This window comes from Scatophagus argus, chromosome 8, assembly GCF_020382885.2.
Source record: "Scatophagus argus isolate fScaArg1 chromosome 8, fScaArg1.pri, whole genome shotgun sequence".
Classification (NCBI taxonomy): domain Eukaryota; kingdom Metazoa; phylum Chordata; class Actinopteri; family Scatophagidae; genus Scatophagus; species Scatophagus argus.
Window position 1 is genome coordinate 20,163,052 of NC_058500.1, and position 23,868 is coordinate 20,186,919.

The window sequence follows — 23,868 nt, forward strand, 5'->3', positions numbered from 1 at the left end:
GCTGGATATACAAAAATGTTCATGTTTCATTGTCTTAAACAACTGAGTCACTGGGGGAGCATGGGGGCTTTCATGCTGCTAACAGGAAAAAATAATAATAAAAAGAAGAAGACAACACGTCACTAAAGCCTGCACATTAAGCACATTTATAAAACACAAAATAATTGATTGCATAAATATTCATACCCTTTACTCTGATGCGCTTAAATCATAATGAGTGGTGCAGCCAATTGGTTCAGAAGTCAATTGTAAAATAAATTATATGTTTTGATTTGCTTGTGTATAACTGCTATAATAAGTGTGACGAGTAATTTAAGGTGACAAATCCAAGAGAGAGAATACATTTCCATGGTATGTACCTAGGAATAAAAAAGATGTGATTCATTGTTCAATCATTCAAACATGAAAAAGTCAGAGAGGTGTCTTCTTTTTATAGATATATTGAACCTTGCTACTAAACAAAACATGAAAGATGATTCCCTTTATATATCTGACCCTCACTATGTCTATAAATTGTAGACAAACCATGAAGACAAAAAAGCAGGTAGAATATACAATTTCAAGGCAAGTCGTTTTACAAACAGACCTAACTTTATGATGTCTTACAGAAATAGCACACTAGTTGTGCCTCAGGAGTTAAAAACACCAAGACCAAACATGGAAAAAGACCACCCACACCTATGATGTAGAATTAGCATTTCTTGGCTGCGATTGTGCATGGTTATGCATTAACAACTCAATGCTTTGACACGCTCCTTCTCAGAAGCTGTGCGCTCTGGCTGGGAGGCGCGCTAGAGTGGCTGACACACAGATTAACAGGAGCGAGGGATATAAAGGCAGCGTTACAAGGACCATGATACCTGTAGAGTACTTCTGAACGGAGCCTTGCTTACAAATGATTGCTGCACAATTTTGTGCTGGTTTATGCTCCCCTACGCTGTTTCCCAGAATAAAAGGACTTGTGAAAGGCAGCAGAGCTCCGGTTCGGCAAAGGACTTGCGGAAGCTGCACAATTCCACTTCTGTGAGGGGGGGGGGTATAATTCTGAGAATGGGTCCTTGTTCTCCTCATCTTCAGTGGTTCCTCTCACCGGCACAGCTCTCGTATGTCTAGTCGAGCTCATCTATCAGTGTGCCCTCCTCCAGTGCCTGTCATCATTACTGTGACATGCTGCTTCGAAAACCCTCTGTCAGCCATCGAATGGCTCATTCTGGCTCTTAGCTGGGGACGAGGCAGGGACATGCTGGCCAGGATGGAGAGATGAGTGAAACTGTGATTCTGACTACTATACTGGTGGTAGTGGAAGAAGTCCCGGGGCAACTGGATGTATTCCTGTCAAAGAGAGATGGAGATATTTACCCATGGAGAACAGTCTGGTTATCCTTGACACGGAGAGGGTTGGGCGACTTTTCGACACAGCAGCGTCTTTTCAACAATGCCCCTCAAGTGAGAGCTTTGAATACAAAGGAGAACTGGTTAAGGTCTGTAACATTTAGTGGTGCCTGAAGAGAAACATTCAGGAGCTGGTTCACTGATTGTTGCCAACTAGAACCATGACTGACTCTCACTTGCCTGGCTCTGTAGGAAGCTATAACAGCAGCTCTCCCACCACCAGTGCTTGGAACATCAACGGCAGTGGGCCGTGGCTGTTGGCCTTCATGTTGACCGTCATCATCCTTATGACAGTCTGTGGCAACATGTTGCTTATTGCTTTGGTGTTCGCCCATCGCTCTTTGCGTTGCACCTCAAACTGCTTCTTGGTGTCTCTATTCCTGTCTGACCTAATGGTGGCTCTGGTGGTCATGCCCCCAGCCATGCTCAATGTGCTGTGTGGGGCCTGGGTGTTGTGGCCTGCCTTTTGCCCAATTTGGCTTTGCTTCGACGTAATGTGCTGCAGCGCATCCATCCTTAACCTGTGTGTGATTAGCCTGGACCGTTACCTCTTCATCATCTCACCACTGCGCTATAAGCAGAGGATGACCCCACCTCGGGCACTGCTCCTGGTAGGAGCTGCTTGGGGGCTGGCAGCACTGGCTTCCTTTTTGCCCATTGAGATGAAATGGCACAGCTTAGGACACTGGAGTGGACACACAACAGTTTCTGGGATCAGCAGTAGCAACATCAGTTCTTATTCTGACACACTGTACCCAGCATCCTACTTTCAGCTGTCACCATCAGGAGGCCTTTCCTTTCAGTGCCGCCTGCGGGTCACCCTGCCCTTTGCCCTGGTGGCATCTGTACTCACATTCTTTTTGCCCTCCAGTGCCATTTGCTTCACCTACTGTCGGATCCTTCTGGCAGCTCGGAGACAGGCAAAGAGGGTTGCAGCACTGAGCCACCCACCACATCCACATCCCTCTCTTGGGGAACCTTCCAGGCCTCCTTCACCTGGGATTGCAGCAGGGCAAGCTCAGCAGGATGGAGATGAGTGCAGTCACCAGGAGCCTCCTGTATCACAAAATGTACCGGTAAGGAAAAGAGACCAGTAAAACAAACAAGTCAAGGTACTGTCAGATACAGTAGGCTACATACTTGAGAGATACAGTACTGTATATATTTGAGAAAGCTCGATGTATGAGTGCATGCATGATGCATGAGACATTTAATAAGACAAACACTGAATAAAAAACAACACATGACAGTGAGTTTAAAAAATATGATGCCAAAGACAAACTGAAATGCCTGATAAAGATCTGCAGTGATGCTAAAATAGTAAACTGGTCTTTAAGTAGAGCAGACCTGAATGAGTGGGGTTGAAAGGGTTGATTATGTGAGTGGAGAAGGCAGAACAAAGATAATGACCAAATTATAGTTGTCCACCTATTGTAAGAATGGACTGAGTCTTACGTATGTCTCCTGCCCTTCCTTTAAAATGTCAATTACACTGTTGAAATCCACTCTGAAGTTTAATCATCTAAGTGCAATGATTCTAAATCTGGAGATATTGTATTTGTGATTACAGATTAAGTTATAAGTATATAGTATAAGTTCTGAGTCTGGACCCCTTGACTGTACTGATATGTTTAATTAGTTTACCTTATTTGGAATTCTAGCTGAAAGTATGACATTTTTGATGTTTTGCATAAAGTACTTCAGTACCATAGAGACATCTTGTCCACCAATAAAGTGATAGGAATTTTTGGAGGTCAAGTACATGTACCTTTTAAAATCGTGGGTGTCAAAGTGTTGAGATACTTGTGATAAGGCACTATCAAAAAAGTCTTGGTATGTTGGCAATGTTAAAGGGTGAGGGTAAACTTTAGGTATCATTGAACATGAACCTCTTGTGAATGGGTATGTAAACCGATGCAGCACAAATGTGTGCTTGTATTTTTTACTGGCTGTCTGCAAGGACAAGTAGGTAAAAATCGCTTCTTTTGAATTTAAAACTTAATTCATTATTATCAGGCCCTACAATAAAAGGAGATGTCTTAATGCCGACATAATGCTGCAGCATTGTATAGAGCTGAAAACTGTCTTCTTCTTCGGTCACTTTAAGCCTAGAATGTATAAAAGAAGAGCTATATAGAGAAAGAGATGACGTGTGAAACCTGCCCAAAAATCTTTGAGAGAAAAGTACAGCCAGCGTGTCAGATGTGTTGCCCCCGTCTGCAAGGATCACAGCCACACAGTCTGTCACATTTGTCTGCAGTAAAATCACACGTGCAGACACATGCACACACACATCCAACTGTCAGTTCTAAGTGAATTCTTAATATTTCAGCTCCAAAAATCTGATGAATTGTAACACAATAGTGTTTGGTTTTCTGGTTTTAGTAAAAAGAAGCTTTAAAATAATTTTATTCTTTCATCCATCCTGAATATTTTGTATCTACCAGTTTGTTCAAACCCTTCACTGAAACCAAGTGACACTGACACTAAAAGTAATAAAAAAAAATCAAAGCTATAGCTTTGGGAGTTGGGGGTATTATAGTTTGTGTTAGCTATAAGGCTACAACCAACAGATGAAAAGAATATATTAGTCTAAATATAGGGGGCAGTAGAAAATCAGCTATCCTGTTGTCAAACGTAAGAAAATAGCCACTAGTACCCCAAAAGGTCACTTATTAATACACTTTTTATTGTTTTCTTAATTAGGCCGTCACAAATGTAAAACAGTTTGGTTTTGGACTCCATAAAATATTCCAGCACATGACTCCTTCTTAAACCAAATTTGTCACTTTTACACTTGAACTCTTATAAATTAAACAAATTAGATATAAATTGCTAGATTTAAATTGTGAGCTTTAAAGGGGTATCTGTCTACCTATCTATAGATATATCTTTTTTTTTGTTTACCTTAACAGAGCTAAGGTAGCTGTCATCTATTTCCAGTCTTTGTGCTAAGCTAAGCTAACTGGCTCCTTGCACTGGCTTCATATTTAGTAAACAAACATGAGGGCGGTTTCACTCTTCTCATGTAACTCTCAGAGATAAAATGGATAAGTGTACTTCCCAAATGGTGAACAATTGTTGTAACTTTTTTGTAAATTTAATTAATTTAAAAAATGGACAGCTCAAAGAAAATTACTAATTAAAAGCATAAAGGAAGTCAAAATTAATTGCTAACTCAATTGTTGTGAAAAAGGCCAAAAAGAGGTACCCAGATGAGCTTTTCAAAGTAACGATGTCTGAACTATTTCTATTACTTTCTGCTGTCCACAGCTATCAGTGAACAGTGAGGGCCGTCTGGCTCACAGGCAGGGTCGGAGGGCACTGAAGGCCAGTCTGACACTGGGAGTCCTCCTGGGACTCTTCTTCAGTGCTTGGTTACCCTTTTTCATCACCAACATGGCTCAGGTCAGTAGAGGGGCCCCGACTGTACCAGAGATAATCTAAAATGTATTCTATGAAAATATGAAAAATACAGGTAGAGGTGAATAGTTTCAGTCTATCAAGCTTGCCTTTACTTGTATTCATGAAAATATTGTTCCTGCACTATAAAGATTTAAACAATTTCCCTTTCCATTTAAAAGGTATGAGGTTGTTTGTCTTATTTTTTGAATAGCTCACCTATTCTGTTTATCTGTGACTCAGAGTTTATTTGTCAGTATTCTCACAAATGTATATGTGTGATGGGCACTAAAACAGTGTGAATAAATGCAAAAAACAGAAGAAAGAAAAAAACAACACTTGGATACCAGTCTATTTTTGTATTGGACAGCCTTGGCGTCACAGCCTTGCCAAGCTACCCAACAAGGAAATAGATTGGCATTTCAGCTTCGTGCAGCTGACTCATTCCAAAACCCCGAAGCAACACACCAAAGTACCATTTATAACCTAATTGGCATTCTTTTTAAGTTGCTGATTTTGATTTGATTAGACTGAGCACAAATGCTCATGACTCAGTGAACAAACATCACTGGCCATTGAAAACCTTGGTGAGAGTAAATGAATGTCAAAAAACAGCTTAATCTAAATTGGTAATGACACTTGTCCTGTTTATCAAGCTTTCAGTGATCCAGTCATTTTGATTTCCCATCTGTGCCCTCTCGCTTCTCCCCTGCATAACATAGAGCACAGAGACTTGACTGTGTCTGCACTCTCCTTCCTTTTCACACTCAATGTGGTGTGTGAAACGCACCCCTCCTTTCTGTCCTATTCCCACCGCCTCCCTGTCTCATCTTGATAGTATTGGAAACTCTCCTCTAACAGCTGTCTACTCCTTCACTGGCCTTCTCTTAACCTATCCTGGTTATGTTCAGTATCAGTGTTTTTAGCAATCAGGCATGGAAGTCCTTTATGGGATGTTCCATGAAAAGAGTGATGGACAAGCTGGGTGATCACTGACAAAGATGATCATGCAACAAACAAGAAATGATATATAAAAAGAGAATAAACCCAAAAGAATACATGAACAAATGGTCATCTAAAGAAAATTATATTAGATTGCACATATTTGTATTTCTTTCTCTGCCAATTTATCTTATCTACTTATTTATTTCTGGGTTATTTATTCAGAGCTGAAATGAAAATGACAGATATTTGATTTCTTAATTCACTTAAGAATTGTACTTTTTTAATTTAGTTCTTAGATTTTGTTTGTTGCTTCATTTCAGAGTTTTTGAGTAACTTCTTTTTTAACAGAAATTAATAAATGATAATTAATTATAAGTCTAAGTTTATATTTAATAAATTTTGCATTTTGACTGAAAGGATAAATAATCAATTAACAATAAATAACTTGATTTTTCTATTTAATTCTATATATTTCTTTATTTTAAAAAGGTACATTTTTCTTTAGTTTTCTTTTAAACAAAGTTGTATTTACAATGTGTGTGCACATCACAAATATCATAAATGAACTTATGATGCCTTAACGCCTGCTTTTCACATTTTTCATTCAGGCAGTGTGTGAGTGCGTCCCCCTTGCCCTCTTCGACGCCATCACCTGGCTGGGCTACTGCAACAGCACAATGAACCCCATCATATATCCGCTGTTCATGAGGGACTTCAAGCGAGCTCTGGGGAAGTTCTTGCCCTGCTGTTCCTCACGGTCAACGAGAAGACCGTCACCAGCGCTCTCCCTCTCTCTCCGCAACTCAGGGGAGCCTAACCTTGCCAGCAATCCCCCGTCCCCCGTGGCCTCTGACCCCACCCATCCTCCTGCCACCGCCACTGACGCTGTCAACCTTCTGGATGCAGAGCATGCTGGCATCAACTTGCCTCTGCTTCTGCCCAATCAGGTTGACACTCTAGATTGAAACTGAAATAAAATCAGATATAATATTATGTCAAGGTTAATGGTGTAAAAGTGACAAGTAAACAGCTACTGAATTTCCCTCGGGATCATAGATAGATAAAGTATCTATCTATCTATCTATGTCTATCGAGATTCAGAACAAGTTAAGCGGCTTAAGCCTGTGAGAAATAAAAAACAATCACATTTAAAACGAATTCTTTATAGTCACAGGAAAAGATCTATGGACACAAATCCAGTAAGCCCCAATCTTGATCTGTATCAAATTGTGCAATTATGAAATATGGCTTAAGAAGATACAGGTGCATTACCAAAACAAAAACGGCACGGTCAAGCTAAAACTGTTTTAAATAATCAGTGCCAGCATACAATGTAACTTAACTCTTTGTAAACTCCACAGAGGGTACCACTTCACATTAGTATCTGTCCATTGCAACTAAGCCATGATGAAAACTAGAATGAAGAGAGCAACAGAGGTATCACCTAATTGTCAGCATCCTCAAAAACCTGCAAAACACAAGTAATATTTACATGTATTTAATCTCACAGTCAGTTCAGAAAATAAACTATCACGGTATTTACAATTTGCAAAAATATCTACTTCATTTACAAGATTCTAAGTAGTTATTAAATTAATCCAATAGTCTAAAAACACCATTTAGTGGTTAAATAAAGCAGTTAATTCAGGGGCTGTCAGCTCTGGCATGTCACTGTGCTGAGAATGGAATGAATATTTTCTCCGACAAACTTGAGAAGACAAGATTTTACAGGGAAGCAGCTGGTCCTGTATCATGCTCTTTACAAGTTTGGCTGCCTGTGTTTGTGTGTGTGTGCTCTACGGTCCAGTGTGTATCGTCCCAGCTCCATGATATGTGTTCATTATCAGTGTCAGCCTCCTCTACTCTGTCACATGGGGCATTAAAAGCACAGGCTGTATTGTCATTAGCGGCAATTTCCTCAGAAGCAAGCAGTAAATTGTTCCTGGCTCCGTTCTGACCCTGTGATTCTGCATCATTTAATGAGTCCAGCAGGTCTGAAATATCAGGGATATCCCAACCGTCACCTGTGTCCTCTGTCTCTTCCATGTCCTTCACGTCTCCACTTTCCTCTGTACAAGTCTCAGCATCCTCAGCTTGGTTTGGTGTCTCACTCACTTGTTGCTCATTGGAGGTTGGGTCAGGGAGGTCCACTGTCCCCTTTGTAATTGCTACAGCCTGAGGAAGAGCAAAGGAGGCTCCTGGGACTTCTTTGGTGGGAACTCCTACAGCCACCAAGATGGTGTCCATCTGACGCATGTAGTCCAAGTGACCGTTCACCTGGGAAGCAGAAACATGGTGTTACTGTCTCTGACAAAAAAAAAATTCTTTGTAAATTACATCTTTTTAAAGAAAAGGTCATTGCTTTGTATAAATCTGTTCTTTTCATATTTTTGTACAGCAGCGTTTCCTATTCCTCACATTACATGAACATGTGTATAGTGTATGGTGCTTCAGACATGTCAGATATCTTTTTACTGTTCTTTTTCAAAAGATCAGTTGAGTGAAAAATGAAACCTCTGATACTTTCAACAAAACAAAACAGCTATCATGACCAGTAGCTAAGTGCGACGTTTCATGTGAAATTGTGGATTTACCGGGTGGCAGGAGGGCATTGCTGAGAACTGAAACAGACCGGCAGGGGCCTTATTTGTTTCTTATCTTTTCATTTTATTCTATCAATACAACTGTGCTTTTAAAATGTTAATAAAACTCTGTATTAAATATTGCATCACAAAAATTATATATCATAACATTTTTTCACTGTTTTTGTATTAATTACAAAAGTGACAATTTCTTCCAGAAGTCTCCAGCTTGGTGTTTGTTTAAAGGTTCGATACATGTGATCTGGAACAGTAATAGAGCAGCAAAACAACCATCTACAACATAAAGATACAGAGGAGTAATGAGCTGAGAATGACATCACACTCCCCGTGTGTGTGTTGTAACGTCTCTGTTATTTGCTTTGGTAGCTGGTCCATCTGCAGGTGCATGTGAGTCCCTATCTGAAACATCTCTTAGAAAGAGACTAAGAGAGTGAACTCCCACACAGCATTGTAAAAGTGAGATAGCCGAGTGCAGGTATTCACATTCAAACTTCAGATAATGAATATTTTACTTTGTGTTTTAGATTGATGGCATTAGGAGTTAGGTCACTCAGCAGATCAAGGAAATGGCATACAAAATATAATATATTGCTAATGTACAGCAAGAAGACTAGCTGCAGATACTGCACGATGAGTCTTTGTATTGGTTGAGTCTCCCCCTGATCAATTAGTTAAGGACCCGTTTATATTATTTCACAGACTCTGATCTAACAAACACATGTGATATTTTCATGCTTGAAATGTGACAATCTGAAGGGATTGCTGCATGTAGGCTTTCGTGAAAGGTGAAAACCTTGAGATGTGAAATAAACTTTGGCTCATATGGATTTGGAAAACTGGCCTAAAACTAAGGAAACTTTAGCAGGTCCAATTTAAATATGAACTCTGACTCACCACAGAAGAAAGATCAACATTGATTACGCGCCGATCCTGGATGTTGATTGGCTGTAGCCCAGCAACAGACAGTTGTGCAGCTGAGCTTCGGTACAAGAACCCCAGGAGCCAGTCCCCTCTGATAGGTGGATAATTCAGGAAGTCATTTATTCATGCAAATACTGAAATCCCAATTCCTGCTGTCAAAACACTGGACTTTAAAGATACCATGACTAAACAATAAGGACATCACAGCTATGAGGCAACAGTAAGTATTTACTGTAAACATTTGACTCTAATTTGACTGTTAGATTACCTGCAGTAGCCGTTCACTATTTTCCCAGCCACCACCCGTGTCATTCTCTCCCAGGCCTTTTCAGAGCCATCCACAGGGGCTCCCAAGAGGACTACATCCTCCACTACTCCTTCACTACCTGAGGAAGCACATCAGCAGAGGACTCTAGTCATCCGTCATCATGACAATTCTGCTCCACTTTTCAACAACAGAAAAAAATGATGATTAGTGTGACTTTTAAAAGTCATGATTTTCAACCCCGGAATGTCTCTATAGAATATTTGTTGACTACTTTGGCTGGCAAGTCAGTGCAAGGGAATGTGGGTGTGGAAATTCCACATGTGCATATTCAAAATATGATTTCTCCACACAAAGGTTTTCATACCTTGGTCATTGGCAAGCTCTTGTAGACAGTAGTAGATAACTCTGGCCCCAAGACTGAAACCTATGAGACTCACAGGACGCTTCCCCTTAGATAACGGAAAGAAAGAGCGTACAATTCTGAAGACGGTTTTATCGACCTTCACTTCACTGAACATCAATAAATTATTATAGTATATATATGTATATATTATTATAGTATATATTATAGTATATATAGTAATATTTCAGGTTAATAAACTGTGTCTTAATATATAAAGAGGTATTAAAATACCTGCTGTCTGCTTCTCAAAACCTGTGCCAGGTGTTTCCCCACCTCAGCTGAGCGGTTCAGACAAACACACCAGGGGTTGTCAATGACGCTGGCTGCTGCCAGCAAAGACGCAGGCCACGTCAGAGCCGCCACGATGCCTGGAGAGCGCGATGGGGTAAAAGGCATCAGTGTAGTACCAAGCAGGCCTCAGTGCAACAAAGGGACTATGGCTAGATCAGACAGTTAGGACTGATTAACACAAACTGCATCATAATAATAGCTTTGACTTTTAACATTCCAATTCAGTCACACAATCAGTCAGAAATTTCACCACAAACACACATGACCACCCTCTTACCTGAGAGCACCGTGTACTTGAGCGCTTCCTGGGCCACTATGCTGACCAGCCCATCCAACAGAGAGGTCATGGCCGAGCCCAGATCAGTGAGGTAACGTGACTCCCACACCAGGCAGTACTGTTCCCCGCACTCTCCCAGGCTGCACCACGGGGCCTGGAACGAACCTGGAGGACAGCAGTTTGTATTTTTATGCACCGAAACGACGAAGAAGCACTTGGAAGTGAAGTGTTTTTTAGCCATTGTATGTGAAGGGGTACTAGGCTTGTGTAAAATTGAGTGTATTTTTTAGTGGGAGAAGAGTGCTGTATGGTTTTATGAAAAACTGAAACTTAAGTGGTTTGTTTGCATAATCTCAGATGGACACTCTCCTGGTGCTGTTTTAGAATATTATATGCAGAACATTGGTCAGACTTACCACATCATTTTTCATTCCTGGTTTCTCTTTTTACTTATCTTGTCTTGTTTTTTAACACCTACTGTAATTTCTTCAGTGCCATTCAAACTTCAAAATGTTCAGCTCAGTGAGGAAAAACATTTAATGTTTAATTTTTTCCTGCAGATTTTCAAACTGAAAGTCCAAAGGAACAGAAGATGATCTAGTATGAACTTAGAAAGTGGGAGTAGTGAGACAGCAAAAGCCATACTTACTGTATTTACCACTGCAGAGCCAACCCGTCACGGCAATGGTAAGGTGAAGATGCTTCCCGGAAGTCAGTGGCAAGAACTGAAATTCCTCTATTGCCCCAACACACTTTTTCATCTTATACCCTGTAGAGGCAACATATGAAAATGAAACAATGGTAGAAAAGAGGATCAATCAAGGAGAAGAAGGGAAAAGCTGCAGATATTTATTCAAGGCTCTTACCAGTCAATCCAGCTCCTGCTGCACCAAACAGGGAGGCCATGATGGCTATGCCGGTAGCTGAGCCCAGAGCAGCAGCCCCTCCAGCCCCCAGCACAGCACTGGCCCCAGCTGCAACCAAGGGGGCTGCCAGCCCACCTGTCACTCCTGACAACAGCACACAGAAAAAAAAGCTAATCAGTGCCAACATCTGTAAGGTGAAGCATTTTAGAGAAAAGTTAAGTTAGTTCTGATAGGCTTTGGTGAATAAATTATCAGCTGATTAGTTTATCAGTTTACGTCTTTGTCCACACAAGATACCAGATGTTTCAAATGTTCATCTGAAGTTTTCAAAAGCATTTGAAGCAGGAATAGTCACCAATCACAGTTCCTCCGCCCACAGTGGCCAGTCCAATGAGGAGGTAGCGTCGTAACTTGCGCCCTCTTTCTCTCTTCAGCCGCCGGGACGACTCCTCTCTAATGGAGATGCAGACAGTTCATCTATATTACATAAAATATGCATTGACTCTCAAAATAAAAACAAGACTTGGCAAACAAGAAAAGTTAAGCTAAGTTAAAGAAAATATTGACATTTAGCACTTTAAATAACTGAGCTAAAAGGTTCATAAGGTTCTATTTCAGAAAAAACGTAAAAGACATGATGTAAACGTAGCTACTGACATCCGTCATCCACCCGACCATAACTTACTCGCTCTCCTCTCCTCCTTCCCTCAGCTTCTCTACCAGAGTTTCCTCAAACTCCTCCAGCTGCTGTGGACAGACTCGCAGCAGGCAGCTGACGTGACGGATGAGCACCCTCGCTCTGGCATCATACTGGCCTGAGTACATGACACTCCATGAAAGTTACAAAGCAACAAGCTTACAGAAATTTACACCAACTTAGACTGGATAGCCATTAATCCATTGAATGATTCTTACCATCTTTGACTGAAAAAGACACCAGATCCTGTAATAAAAAGTGAAAGCTGGTTATAAAATGTGCATTTGTAGACATCCACACATAGTACCTTACAATTAAATAAATACTTTCAAAACAAAACAAAAGGTTTACTTTGTTCTGTGACCAGAACAGTCATATCCCACCACAAAATTATTTTCTATTAAATACCAAATGACTTGATATTTAATGTAATGAAACAATGCATGAGCTTGAGTAAAACTGATTGTGATAGACTTTCTATGCAGATGTTATAATTAATAGATTGCTACTACAGTTCTTCCTGCTATAGTTCTTACTGTACATTTAATTCAGTATTTCTGTAGTTATTTCAATTATACATTTAATACAAACAGGCTGCATTACAATTCAAAGCTCTTTCATCCTCTATTAGAGTGACAAACACCTGTATGATGGGGGTGGCCCCTGCAGCCAGCAGGGTTTCGGCCTGCAGGATGGAGAGGAAGGTGTCGGAGCCCTCAAAGCCCAGGCCTGACAAGAAGGCCCCCATAACTGGCATCACCGATTCATCCAGGTCCAGCCAGCGGACCAAGCCGTGCAGGTACTGTTCCCTGAACACGCTGAGAAACACACAACAACTCATCTCAAATAACAGTGCAGTTAAAGCTTTTAATGAACAGTTCACATGCAAAGATTCATGACAATTAGAGTCCAGCAAACACTTTCTATTTTGTATTATTACTACCGATGTTATTTTACTGATATGGGTAATCGTTAATTCAGATTGCACAAAAAGACAAAAAGTAGTGCTATGATGCTGGACATTACAGGGACTGTGATGAATACAAATTCAGATGTTCTGCACATGGTGGTGTTTTCATTATACTACAATAGTTTTAGTACAAAATTCAAACCATTTCAAACCGTAACCCCTGTTTTGCAGCACACATTGCATTGAATAGCTTCTTCCCTCTTCCACCCACTTTTATTTGACCTTGGTGAGCTTGGTGAGCACATACACAACACCACATGCAAGTCCAAATTGGATTTTGTAGTTTTAAACAATAAGGAGAACCTTGAGGAATTTATCTTGAAGCCATACTTTATACATGATACATAATCAAATCAAAGGTGCGTTCAGGATTGATAATGCATCTCCTCTATGCTGTGTTTGTTGAAATTCTGCATGTCTGATAGTTAATCACGCTAACCAAATGTTCATATCTTATTAGTTATCAGTCACTTACCCGTTAAATAATATATTTGATAGGATCAGAGAAAAACAATGAGGAAGCACTCTTCAACACAGGGACTGTATAGGTGCTACTAGGATGGACACACAGATAATGTCATGATGACATTATCCTTCATGGCACTCACCTGTTTTCAGGTCCAGTAAACAACTGACCCAGAGTCACACCGCACAGGGCAGCATAGGCAAAGCGACTCTGTTCAGTCAGCTGTCTGCTGATAATTTTCTCTGGGCTTTGGTCACGTGGGGCATCTTGAGTTGTTTCGGCCCCCCCTGGGTCTGAGGTGATAAATGGACAAAAATTAATTATTAACTTCAAGGTACGTGTTTGATTCACACACATCATAGACGAAACCAAACACAAATGACACATTAAAGCATATTTAAGTCACATTCATCACAAGCAAAAGAATCAAAGACATGGTATTTACTTTGCAGTGCACAGGCAGTGAGCAACAAAGTTGCAATATTCATATAAATGCTGGCTGCCGAATTCACCTGATGGCCCTACTGACTGATGTGAGGTCTTGTGTTATTTTCCCACGATATGTTAGAAAGAACTATAAGAAATGTTGCATTAGATTAGTCAGTTTTGAGCGTAGTTTGACGTGTCGTTCTAGTCTTGAAAATAGCGAGACGAAACTGGGCTACATGGAGTCTAACTTTGTGCTTCTCATCATGTCTCTGATGAGCTGACCTGAATTCATTATACACAGCTGCTAAAATATGTGACCCACATTATTTTTTCACTTTCATATCAGCTATTGGTTAATTGAAATACAACCAGTAAAACATAAACTAGTGAATTTCAACAAGCTTTATGTTAGCCGCTACAACCAGCTGGCTCATACACTGTGCTGTCTCAAGAGGGTAACTAGCTAACGGTTCAGTCACTGGTAACTTTTCCCAGTGTCGTCATTTCTATAACTTACCCCATAATGTATCTATTATTAAAATAATAAATACATTTTGCATGATACCTGGGGAAAAATTGGTGTCCGTACTGCTCTGTTTTTCCTCCATGGCCACAGATGTCACAACTCTGTAGACTGTAGACTGAACTTTTGTTGCGTTCACGTGTTAATCATGAGCTCTGACAACTGATACCAGCACGTTCAAACACTATTCCCACGTTCAAATGTTTGTGGTGGGACAAAAAAAAAACCCACCAGTGTAAAAAAAAAACATGGGTGTGTTCATGCTAGATATCAGCCCACACAAGAGCTGCCATGTGTTGAATTGATAATATGAAGAGAAAATTACATTAGATACACATTTGATCATATGGTCAACTTTTTTTGGGAAACGTGCTGTATATATCGAGTATACCACCAAACAATAGTACGGCTTCTAAAATGCAGCTTCAAACGTGACGATAAAACACCTTTTGGAGTAATTTACGCGGTCATAAAGTAAATATTTTCGTCAGTATTTGAAAGCATCATTTCTATGCAACTTTTGAGTGACGTAACTTCCACGTACGCGCAGGACAGAGGTCTGTTCACGACTGAAACATTTTGGAAAGTGTTTGTTAGATAAATTGATATTACTGGTGAAACATGTTCATACCAAGAATTGCCGGTTATGCGCCACGGGACATAACCAAAAGACTAATCCAAAGACTTCAGCGGGTTTATGTGCACTACGCCGTACAGAGAGGAGGAAATAACCAGTGAAATCCCCTACAGGATCCAAAATCAGAGTAAGTACAACTACTGGCCAGTAGGTGTGAGTGTAACATTTGTTTTATTGCCACATTTCTGCTGCTCTTCTGGCTACACAACCCTGATTTGAACAATTATTATTTTTGGTCACTTCAGTTAGCCTGAAATTTTATTCTGAAATGTAGCAAATAGAAAACTAAAGCAAGACTATTCGCGTTTAATTAGTTCACCTTCTGTTCATGCATATTTCAGTTTGTTCAGAGTGTTTTCCATGGCGACTACCACAAGAAAACAAGCTTTCTCAGATACTCAGTGACAAAACATAAGAAAGATTGCCTTTCAACCATTCAAGGAAAACAGATTCACTGAAGGACATGGTCATGAAAGCACAGTGGAAACATTTGATTAGATGTAGCCAATGGCTGGGAATGCAACAGAAAATGCAACCATTCAGCGGTTTGTGTGTGTGGTTAATAAATTGAGTTTCCAGGGTCACAGGCATAAAGGGTGAATAGCAAGAGATTCTTTCAATAGACCAAATCCAATGCAGAATGACTGGGATTCAATGGGGTTCTGTTGCGATCTTGTTTATGTGCAAGGAAGATATGAGCTGAGTCATTCATTACAATACTCAACTATATACTCCAGTTATTACAGTACAGTGTTGTGGTATAGTATAAAATATATTAGTAAAGTAGTCTATGTGTAGTATAGTATAAGTATAGTACAATATTTAGGCCTATAGTGTATTATAGTAAGCATACTGCAGTATATGTAGTATGCAGTTCTATGTATGTAGTATAGCAAAGTGTGTGCAGTATTGTATAACACATGTAGTATATATTGTAATATAGTATAGTAAAGTACAATATAGTGATGTAATATATATGTTTTATCATAGTATAGATAGTATAGTACAGGAAAATGAAGTGAATCTAAAATAAATTAATTATCAGTGATGATATGCAACAGTATGAGATTGTGATTATCTAAGAGAAGCTGAGGTGCATTTTTAACTTACTCTCATTTATTCCATTGATTCTTTTAAATAAGAGTCATTGTACTTCAGTTTGTATTTTCTCATGTCTGCTTTTGTCACTTTTATTTTCTGAAACGGTATACATCGCCCTTTCATATATACTTTGTGTATACTCTCTCACAGTTTCGTTGACCTCTGATTTTCTCTTGAGTATTTTCAGTCAGTCTCTTCTCTTCTCTTCCACCTACTCTCATCACCTTTCATGTTTTCCAGTCTGAATCCCGTACAGTGACAAAAGAGCAAGGCAAACACAGGAAAAGTGTGCAAGGGATTAAACTTCCACCAGGTCTTCATGTGGAGGAACTGTGAGTACAGCGCGGGCACTTGGTCAGCATAATATCCTGCCCTTGTCACATAGGAATCTCCAAACCTACGTGTGCTGTATTTGTCTCTGAGAAGCATCCTGTTTATACAGTCTGCTGAACAGTCTCTAGTGTGTCATAAACAAGACTTTATATGCAGCAACGCCGTAGTTTCATTTCAAACGATAACAATAGTGCTTCTTTATTTGGAATCACGTTCTTGCATAGTATTAATAATGATTTCTACATTAAACAACACAAACATAACATATATAATGAAGTGCTGATGATATACAGATAACAGGCATTGTGAGAGAGGAATTACTGAATAGGACCCGTATGAATTCTCTTTTTACACACTTCTTCTGCTTGCCTAGACTTGTAAACAAGGAAAAGTAAAAGCCCTGAAAGAGTCTGACTTTGAAAACCGGTGTTGAAAACCAGTGAAAGAAAAGATGAGAAGTGAACTCCTGCTGTATCTTCCATAAAATTCAGACTATTTGCACATCTGTGTCCAATGTCCCAGCAAAAGAGTGCTTAAATATCATCTGTCAACCAGTACATTGCCTTTAGCATTTAATAACAATTCCTTCAATCCAATGTCTTCAAATATATTATTGTACAAGATGAAATGGAAAACTGGAATATTTTCAAATCCTTATACTGCCGGCATGATTGTTTTCTTCTGTTTACAGTCATGACTTTCACCATGAAAATATTTCAAGTATTTCACTTATTCAGTTTACTACTCAAATACACATTGCTGAAGCCATCTTCTGTGTGTGAGATTTTCAGTAGCTAAAAAGAACTCCAAAGATCAGAAGGTAAGTCTTAACCGTCTTCAAAATTAGTAAGAAGGGTACAACCATGCTGAGCGATGCCTTGAGCTAGATGCTAACGTGCTCACAGTGACAATGCTAACCTGTTTATGCTCAGCAGGTCTAATGTTTATCATGTTCATCATCTTAGCTTTGTGTGTTAGCATGCTAACATTTGCTAATGTAGTGGTAGAAAATACAAAAAAAACCCCCGAAAAACAAAAAAAAAAACAACAGAAAATAAAAGTGGCTGATGGAAACATCAATAGTTTTGCAGGTATTTGGTCATAAACAAAGGTATTTGACAATTAGTTCATACTGAGGAAGAAGATTTCATGGCAATCCATCCAATAGTTGCTCAGATGATGTTTAACAAATGGAGTGAAGCTTTGACAATTTTTGTATATTACTTATCTGTGCCTCACAGCCAATGTTTGAAGTCTGAAATATTTGACGTTTGAAAAATGGACTGTTTTCAACCACAGAAGCTTTAGCAAGTTTTCCTTGAGAAGAAGATAAACTTTGTAACTTAACCAGCAGCCTCCTCATCTCACACATCACCCATCGATCTCCCTTGGGCTAAAACTCCTCTTTCCCCTAGTACTCGAGCTATGTAACACAACCTGCCAGTGTGTATGTGAGTGTGTGTTCAGTCTTACAATAGATTACTCATTGAAAAACAGACAGGCAGACAGCCAGAGCTCACACCAGACAAGTTCAAACACAACAGCCCCCCGTCTCCCCCATTCCGTATCACTAACAAAGACAATGTCAGGTTTCTTCTCCTCCCTGTCACCTTGACACTTGACAGGAGGGGAGCTGAGTGAAACCAATGCAGACTGGACTGGATGACCTGTGGGGCACATTGGAGGGTGTGTTTTGTGTGTGTGCGTACTGTAAAAAGAAAGAGCAGGAAGTGAGAAACAGATAACAGTGAGGGGCTGAAGTGAAAGGCACAGACTTAAGTGGGGAGGCAACGGATGTGGATGACAGGTGATCGTTTTAACAGGCGGGTTAGGACGGACCACAAGGCTGTCATCTGTCTGTCATTAAAGGATGATGGGATGTTCATCACACCTGGTCAGGTGTTTCAGTAAAAGTTTGCAGAGTTCCAAATCTCCTGGCCTGATATGTCTGCAGCACAAATAACAAAAATTTGACCAGGTGGGGAGATTGTAGCCTTTGAACAATATGTGAGCCTTTGTGAATATTCTCTTGTTATTTGTACACTCCTTTAATACGAGCTGATACAAGAGAGGGGGTGGTTTGACGCACTGATAGCTTTGATAGGTTGCCAGGTCCTGCCCCAACTCAACCTGCCCTGACAGATTCCACTGCAGATGCACTTGTAATTACAACACATCCCTGCTTCTTTAAACCTTCAGACATACCACAAAAGTGACTTAAGATACCTTTTGTGTGTTCACATATCGACTCATGCGTGCATTTATACCATATAAGCGTGCATGCACGTCCTTCAGTGTACATGTGAGGGCTTGTGTTCGCGCTTGTGTCTGTGTGTTTGTATAGTACACAGGAGTGTTACTAAGGGTGGAAGGCAGCTGGGTCTGTTGAGGAGGGAGTGTGCAGGGTGAGGAGCAATAAGAGAGCAAGGAATCACAAAGGGAGGAGAGAATAGAGAATCCAGCTGCTATCCATTGTGGCCAAAACACTTTGGCGAACCAGCTGAAAGGACGAAGGGGGAAAAGACAGGCCTGCTGTATTGAAAGCAGTTCAGGAGAGGGATGATAAGAGAAACAATGAAAAGAAAAGGAAAGATGAGTTGAAATGTGACTAGAGAACATGAGTCAGGAAAGAATTTATTAGAGTCCTTGAATAAAGACACAAACACACTTCAACACAGTACTAGATTGTGCTAGTCTCTCTGTGTGTGTGTGTGTGTGAGAAGCGCCTGATACATCCAGCCAACTGCCTACTGCCTCCCACAGGCGCGGAGCTTTGGAGAACTCTGACATCGATGAGTCACCGCCACTGACCTTTCTCATGTGGTTTCTGAATAAGTGGGACTTTAGTATTTCTCGGTTTATGGCGAGTATTAGAGGTTCTTTGAGCAGTTTGAGCATTTGGGGCCACACAGAGGCTGTGAAAGGAATTTCCTTTTTATATTGCTGAACTATAGAATCTTTAGTTCTCAGATAATCTATTTAGTTGGTTTTGGAAACAACTGGCAAGAGCCTTTCCAGAAGACCTCAGGCTCAATAGGGGTAAAGTTTCTCACATTTTGCTCGAGTCAGACTCAACTGTGCTGTTAAAATGTGCTTTTAGTGGGCTTCTTCATAAATTATGTGACTCTTTACATCAGGTGGTAAAATGTAATTAAATATTTTGGACTAGTCTGCCATCTTTTATCCAGCTTCCCCTGAACTGCTTGTGTAAAGACTGAGCCAAAAATGATACATACATTTATCCCCCATCTCTAAATTAAAGTCCTCCCAACCAATCCTTGACACAATAAGACCATTGTCTGAGCAAACCCCTAATGAGGAGCCGAGTCAGCCACAGAGAGAACCTCCATAGTCCCAACTTGGCAGAACCAGAGGCACTCTGTGACATTTTACTGTGGAAACTTGCAGTGGGTGTTGGCCTCTTCAGTGTGGAGACTCACTGACTGTCGATTATTGCAAAACAGATGTTCTAACTAGTGAGGCTGATCTAGCTGTATACCCACTTTCACTCCAAGACAGTGAGCAGACAAGGGTGCATCTGTCCAAACTTAAATGATTTATTCTGTGAAAATGAGGTCCTGCCTCGAACTGGACGGTTGCTTGTGTTTAATGTAACCTGTCATATTTGTTTAGGAAAAGCAACGATAGAGCATTTCCCTGGATCCAATTAGCTCTCTGGTTCTTGGAACACAGATAAAAACAGTTTTGTTGGGAGGCAGTGTCCTCCAAACCAATGTTTTACTTTGTACTTTCATGTCTCAGATTGGAGTTCTTCACCGTCTAGGGTTTTGGATACAAAATAAAATGTTCTATGAGTTAAAAGCGTCGGAAGTGCCTTCATTGACACAGCTTAAAAGACAAGACCCACTGTGGACATACACAGGATGCTGATCAGAGGAGGCAGGAAAATACCACTGATGCAGGACCGGAGGTGTCTCTGTTGCTCAGGAAGGCAGTGGGCACTTGGCTCACTTCTGGTCTTCTGCACATCCCACGGATGGGAAGTCCCTCCGACTTCCCTGTCAGTATTTTTAGTTTAATGAATTTTATTTATGTACTGTGTCAGAATCCACTATGCAGGAGGCAAAGAGCCTTCTTGGCTCTGGTTTTGAGCTGCTTGCCTAAAAGGTCCAAATGTAAATTCTGCTAAATATTTTGTCTGAGTTTCACTCTTATCCAGCATTCCTTGGATTTATCTCCCTTCTACATCACCTTCATACCTGCATCACCCTTATTCCTCCCCCCAATCTCTCTGTTCTCTGTCAGTTTTCCGTGTAGACTCTGCTTCTTCATCTTTTATAGAGTTTCTGTTGCAGAGAGAGAGGCAAAGCTTTTCTGCTTTTCTTTGTCAAATCTGCACAAAAATCGTGGTTTGCTGTAAACCAAACCTCGAATACCATAGACTGGCAGAAAGGAAGAAAACACTGGCAAATATAGATCCCCGGAATTCACTTCACCACTGACAGTAGCATTCCAACATGTAGCCAAATCCTCTGCAGCCAAATTTTTCATGGGTAATTACAACTAGGTTGCTATTATGGACCAAAGTTACAAGAGACTGTGTAAGAGGCAGTAACTCAGGCTGCTTAAAGAGTGCTTCAGGCTTCATTCCTTTCCCAAAGGATCTGCTGTTTTTCTCCATTCCCATGTTATCACACCCTCGATGTTGTGATGAATAAAATGTCATAAGCTCTTCCACTGCCTTGATGACATCTCACTGTTTTTGCCTCTCCACCCATCCCTCCTAATCCATCTGTTGCTGCTTTGCCCTGAGCTAAATGTTAAAGTTTACTGCACTGTTGCACGTTTTCCCTCTACGAGGACCTTTAGTCGTCATCTCACCGGGTCTGTGATGGTATGTGAAAATGAGCAGAAACAGATTGTCATTCAGGTTGCATAATCTGACACATCTGATCGAGGCAGAGGAGGTAGTGTGCTGACATGAAGCTGTGTTGGGTGGAAACAGCTGTCAGTGTCTGTGGGTATCAGTGCAATGTCAAATACTAAGTGGAGCTGCAGTTCATGTGCTCAGCACAGGTCAGTCAGCTGCAAGTCATCTGTCATTTCACAACTCATGCAATGCTTGACATGATGAAAGACACATACAGACATTACATACATTACAGAAATGTGTTCAAGTGCGGACACACGCTCATGCAGAGAACGTACACGCAAGTTCTTTGCACAGCGCATGTTCAGCTATTTACTGCTTTTGCACACATCAGTGCCAAGTAGTTCCAGGTGGGGGTATACTGTGTATATCTAACAGATTTACAGCTCACTGACTAGACCTTTAAAAAAGCACAGGAAGAGAACTCCCATCTGTAATAATATCCAAACAGCACAGTGTCACTGACCATGAGCTTCAGGGACCGTTAATGTACATGTGAGAACTTGTTTGGGCCTGGAGGGGAGATGCAGAAAAACCACAGAGAAATTAATGTTGCATGTCTGTTGTGAAGTAGCAACATGGTGTAAATGTATCATGATGCAGCAGAGAACTTGACCTCGCAGACATTTTTGAGCACACAAATGAACCAAAAATGTTCAGAAACCAGACACAGATTTGACATGACTGCATTATTATAAATGTGTATAAAAATAAACAAGAAATGACTCACAAGCCAAATAATTAAGTGCTAGTACATCTTCTAATATTTTGTGCTTATTTATTTATTTACATTGCTTTCCATATGAATGGTTCCAATGAAATACAGGTCAGACAGAGCCATCATAATGCACTACAGCGATGGTGTTTAGTTTCTAGGTGTGTGTATTGGGAGGGGAGTGTTTATTGTCAATGTCTTACTGGAACAATAAAAGTATTTGGACGCGATGCGTCACAGAAATATCCAGACCATTGAATTCCTGCATCCTCTCACTTCTATTCATTCCCTCCTACCTCCTTTGTTTCCTTTTTCTTTGTCTCTCACACACAAACACAGTTATAGACATACACACACGTATAGTATTAATAGTATTCATGCTAAACTGTGCAGTAGGTCTCACTCACTTCACTTTCTACCTGTAACTCCTGGATTATTTTAAAAGGTTGAATGGCCTATATACAAAGCTGTTGGCCTTTTCCACTCTTGCATAATGTGCTGTGTAATTTTAAAGATGCTGTAGTATTGTATTGTATAAGTATTTGGACATCTCTTGGTGTACAACAGGTTTGTTAATCTCTTGGAAAGCAGAAATTCTTGGTTGTATTGAACAAGACAAATATTCAATAAAGTTTAAAGGTAAACATGACTTGCACTGTCTGAAGACTTAATCTTTTGTACACCCGTGCAAAGGATATCAAGGGCTTATGGGTATTGCATGCATTACTTTTTATTTCATCTTATTGCTCTGTAAATTCAAACCTTGTCTTAGCTAATGCTGTATATGACTCACGTCAAAGATTTGTCAACAAAAATAAATGTAAAGTGATTTTTTAATGGGTCCCCCATTAGTAAGTCTGCTAATTAGGTGAAGTGAAATCTAAAATCTAATTGTGGCTCAGGTCCAAGCTGTTGACGCCTGGATGGTGAACACAGCCCTATTTACTATTCTGAGTTACTGGGGAAACTGGAGAAAGAAGGGAGGAGTGAGGTACACAAGAGTCAGAGGAGGCAGGTCAGTCAGAAGTAGTTAGAGGGAACTTAAAGCAACTTGGCTACAAAATAAAAGCATAATTTTCTTCCCCCAGCCATGTCAGCGGTGGCTTAACGCTGAACACTGTGCTATTCTGTTGACTGCATTTACTCAAATGCAGTACTATATTTTGGATAACAATACAAACAAACAAAAAACATACATGTTTTTAGGCCTGATATAAACCACTCATTTTGGTGAATAATACTAACGTAAACAGAAACTTCACAGTGTAGCTTTAATATAAAAATTAATAATCAAATAAACTCCTTCATTAACATCTTGCTTACATGTTCATACATCAAGATCAAATAGAACAAATATCGTCACAGTCTACAATACATTTGAAAACACATTTGTAGCCTACTTTTATTTATGTTAAATTTAGAAACAAAAATGTCTTATGATGGGTTATTTATATATTCTGGTATTCTGGTGTCTTTTATTTATTTATTTTTTTGTAAGCCTGCTATTGCTTTTAGTAAACGTTTTATTCCACCTCTCACTACAGCCATTAAATTAACCAGAATGTCATCTTGTGATGATCCTAACTATACATTTCATAAAATCGAACGTGGTCTCTCTCAGACGAAATCCACGAGTGTGCTTTGACACCCCATGTCGTTGCATACGGTCTTAATGAGAATTTTATTTTGAAAGCTTTTCCCGGAATGCTTATATGTTACTTCTGACTTGACATTCTTG

The 23,868-nt window shown here is 40.1% G+C and overlaps 2 protein-coding genes across 2 annotated transcripts; one reads left to right on the forward strand and one right to left on the reverse strand.

The window, feature by feature from the left end:
* Positions 1-683: 683 nt before the first annotated feature.
* Positions 684-6,786, forward strand: htr6 (5-hydroxytryptamine (serotonin) receptor 6). Its single transcript, XM_046397863.1, has 3 exons — positions 684-2,468; positions 4,666-4,800; positions 6,348-6,786. The coding sequence occupies exons 1-3, from the start codon at positions 1,554-1,556 to the stop codon at positions 6,702-6,704; spliced, it is 1,407 nt and encodes a 468-aa protein (XP_046253819.1). The 5' UTR covers positions 684-1,553; the 3' UTR covers positions 6,705-6,786.
* A 100-nt stretch (positions 6,787-6,886) lies between these two features.
* Positions 6,887-14,636, reverse strand: tmco4 (transmembrane and coiled-coil domains 4). Its single transcript, XM_046397861.1, is given in 15 exon segments — positions 6,887-7,531; positions 7,534-8,016; positions 9,237-9,354; positions 9,532-9,649; positions 9,896-9,980; positions 10,166-10,302; positions 10,503-10,667; positions 11,152-11,271; positions 11,369-11,512; positions 11,724-11,821; positions 12,054-12,183; positions 12,284-12,311; positions 12,709-12,883; positions 13,644-13,794; positions 14,496-14,636. Coding segments are annotated over 15 exon segments (2,028 nt in total). The 5' UTR covers positions 14,539-14,636; the 3' UTR covers positions 6,887-7,498.
* Positions 14,637-23,868: the final 9,232 nt, after the last annotated feature.

Coding starts and splice junctions, on each gene's coding strand:
- htr6 (XM_046397863.1), top strand. CDS start 1,554: ATGACTGACTCTCACTTGCCTGGCTCTGTAGGAAGCTATAACAGCAGC. Junction 2,469..4,665: donor CTGTATCACAAAATGTACCG/GTAAGGAAAAGA, acceptor TGCTGTCCACAG/CTATCAGTGAACAGTGAGGG. Junction 4,801..6,347: donor TCATCACCAACATGGCTCAG/GTCAGTAGAGGG, acceptor TTTTTCATTCAG/GCAGTGTGTGAGTGCGTCCC.